The sequence below is a fragment of the Folsomia candida genome, unplaced genomic scaffold (assembly GCF_002217175.1).
Source record: "Folsomia candida strain VU population unplaced genomic scaffold, ASM221717v1 Fcan01_Sc040, whole genome shotgun sequence".
In the NCBI taxonomy this organism is placed as follows: domain Eukaryota; kingdom Metazoa; phylum Arthropoda; class Collembola; order Entomobryomorpha; family Isotomidae; genus Folsomia; species Folsomia candida.
In genome coordinates, this window is record NW_019091232.1 from 363614 (window position 1) to 365871 (window position 2258).

The 2258-nt window shown below is 37.5% G+C and overlaps 1 protein-coding gene across 1 annotated transcript; it reads right to left on the bottom strand.

Annotated features, from left to right (window-relative positions):
- Nucleotides 1-578: 578 nt before the first annotated feature.
- Nucleotides 579-1936, bottom strand: LOC110861308. Its single transcript, XM_035844613.1, has 4 exons — nt 1861-1936; nt 1525-1658; nt 945-1444; nt 579-869 (listed from the first exon to the last, which is right to left on the bottom strand). Exons 2-4 carry the CDS (start codon nt 1652-1654, stop codon nt 579-581), a joined length of 921 nt encoding a protein of 306 aa, XP_035700506.1. The 5' UTR covers nt 1655-1658; nt 1861-1936.
- Between the last annotated feature and the right edge of the window lie 322 nt (nt 1937-2258).

The following is a 2258-nucleotide window of genomic DNA, read 5'->3' on the forward strand; positions in this document are numbered from 1 at the left end:
ATAAGCTAGAACTGGCTTCATAATTTTTGTGAATAACCAGGGGGCCAAATTCAAACCAAAACAAAGACAAGTGTATGCGTACAGGACGCCATTCCATCGAAACTTTAAATACTTTTGAGATTCGAGAGCTATTGGGATCATATAGTAAGCATCTTTCTGATCAATCACCGTCATGTAGCACCCTGGACTAACTAACTGTTTTGCCATTCTAATATCTTCTAATTTAAAGTGCGGTGCAAAAATAAAAGTATTAAGTTTCTTTAAGTTTAAAACAAATCGACGGCCCCCGTCTGATTTGGCAACTGTGAAGACTGGTGAAATAAATTGTCCAGCTTCTTCTTCAGAAATTTTGATTGCGCTACTTATAACTAATTCCGAAATCGCATCATTAATAAATTTGGACTCTGTTTCACTCATCTGTGGATTATTAGGCTCAGATAATTGTTGTGGCTCAGATTCGAATGGAATTTTATATCCCTGAATGGTTCTTAACACAAACCTATCCTTAGTAATTTTTTGCCACTCATTAACAAAATATTTTAGTTGACCTGCCTGATTTTTATTAGCTTGATGACTTGCTACTTCCTCTGGTTTTGATAATGTGGAGTTGATTGTTGAAGAAAGTTGTTTGTTTGCCAACGTCGACGTGGAAACATTCCTCCCCTCTGTTGCTGCCCGAACTGCTGCCTCTGGGGAGTGAAGAGCCTTGGGCGATTCAAGTTTAAAGAACTGCGAGGATTAAAATAAGGTTGGGGACGTTGGTTCTGTCCTTGACGAGTAAAGGACTTGCGAATAACATTGGATGCAGTTTTGGAAGCTTTTAAGGTTTCGTTCAGATCGGAACCGAAGAGAAATTCTGAGACTGGAATCTTTTACACAAAAATTTTGCATTTAGCACACCCTCAAATTTTTTGTTTACAAAAAATTATTACTATAAAAAATACCTGCGAGTTACATATCCCGTGGTATTCAGAGTTAATGTGCTTTTTTACTTCAAGTCGTCTCTTTTTGGAAATTGATTGGATTTGGTCACCCAAAATATTTCCCCCGTCAATTGCAAGTTTAAGAATGGAAATCTTCACCTCTTTTGGTATATTGCTTGCATTTTTCGCAACTTCATTTGCAATTTGTGCCAAAGCATTGAGTCCAATTCCAAGGGAGAATTGATTTTGTTGCATATTTAAATCGATAAAACGAGCCGGCCCTGGGAGGTGTGACCAAATCTCTTGATTCATTTTTGGAATAACAAACGGTTTACAATTGATTGGGATCTTGAAATTATTTTTCAAATTGTCTGAGGTCTCTTTTGATAGTGGACGACACATTGTTTTATTAAAGCCCTCAGCAACTTCAGCCATTATCTCCGGCCCAAATTCAATTGATTTCTCCACATCCCTTAACAAATCTTGAATTTCACTATCCAAAGGGGCCACATTATCAATTCCTAATAACAATCATTTGCTCGTAAATATAAACAGGTCAAATGAATATCAATTGATAGGATTAGTGAGCACAAAAATTTACCCTTCTCGCCTGATCCATTGAACAAATTTGCAAAAGCATTCGCCTCAGAATTCACATTTGCCGTATTCTCAACTTCATTATCAGATTCATCTGATAAATTAAGATCCCAGGATGCTCTTGGGGTTGTCATAATTCTGCGACATAATAATTCTAATTAGAATCTAGGTGAGGGCCGTATAGGAACACCTCGGGATTTTATTTGGGCCGTATAGGCACCAATTCCCGTACCTATTCAAGGTTGCTCAGAGATTTTATTTTACTGTTATTTTTCTTGTGGCAAAAACATCCTTCTTACGTGGAAAAACTGCCCACCCTCGTAAAAAATGGTTACCTTACCTTGTTGATTCAGGAGGGAAAGACGGGAAACACCCACTCGAAAATCCGGCGAGAAAAAATCCGTTGAAGAACGAAAAATCGGGAGATCAGGCTCACACGTCCACACTGCACTGCTATGAAAAAGACAATGGTTCTCTCGGCGCCCAGCAGGAGCTCACCAAACCCTCTTTTTTCTACTTTGAACATAGGCATGCGCGTCTCACTCACTACATGATCTCGACCACTACACAGTGATGTAAGAAGTGAAGGAAGATGAAGAATAATTTTTATTTTTTAAGCCAAAATTTATCCTATCTATTATTTTTCATATCATAGTGAACACCCCAAATTTTTAACTTTGGGCTTTGGAATTTATCAAACTGTTGTAAAATAACAATAATTCTTTTCTCATTTATTAA

Bases quoted from the DNA above. Each gene is read 5' to 3' on its own strand.
- LOC110861308 (XM_035844613.1), bottom strand. From the start codon at position 1,654: ATGACAACCCCAAGAGCATCCTGGGATCTTAATTTATCAGATGAATCT. The intron at 1,445-1,524 runs GTAAATTTTTGT...GATTGTTATTAG, and splicing joins CAATGGATCAGGCGAGAAGG to GAATTGATAATGTGGCCCCT. The intron at 870-944 runs GTATTTTTTATA...TTTGTGTAAAAG, and splicing joins ACGGGATATGTAACTCGCAG to ATTCCAGTCTCAGAATTTCT.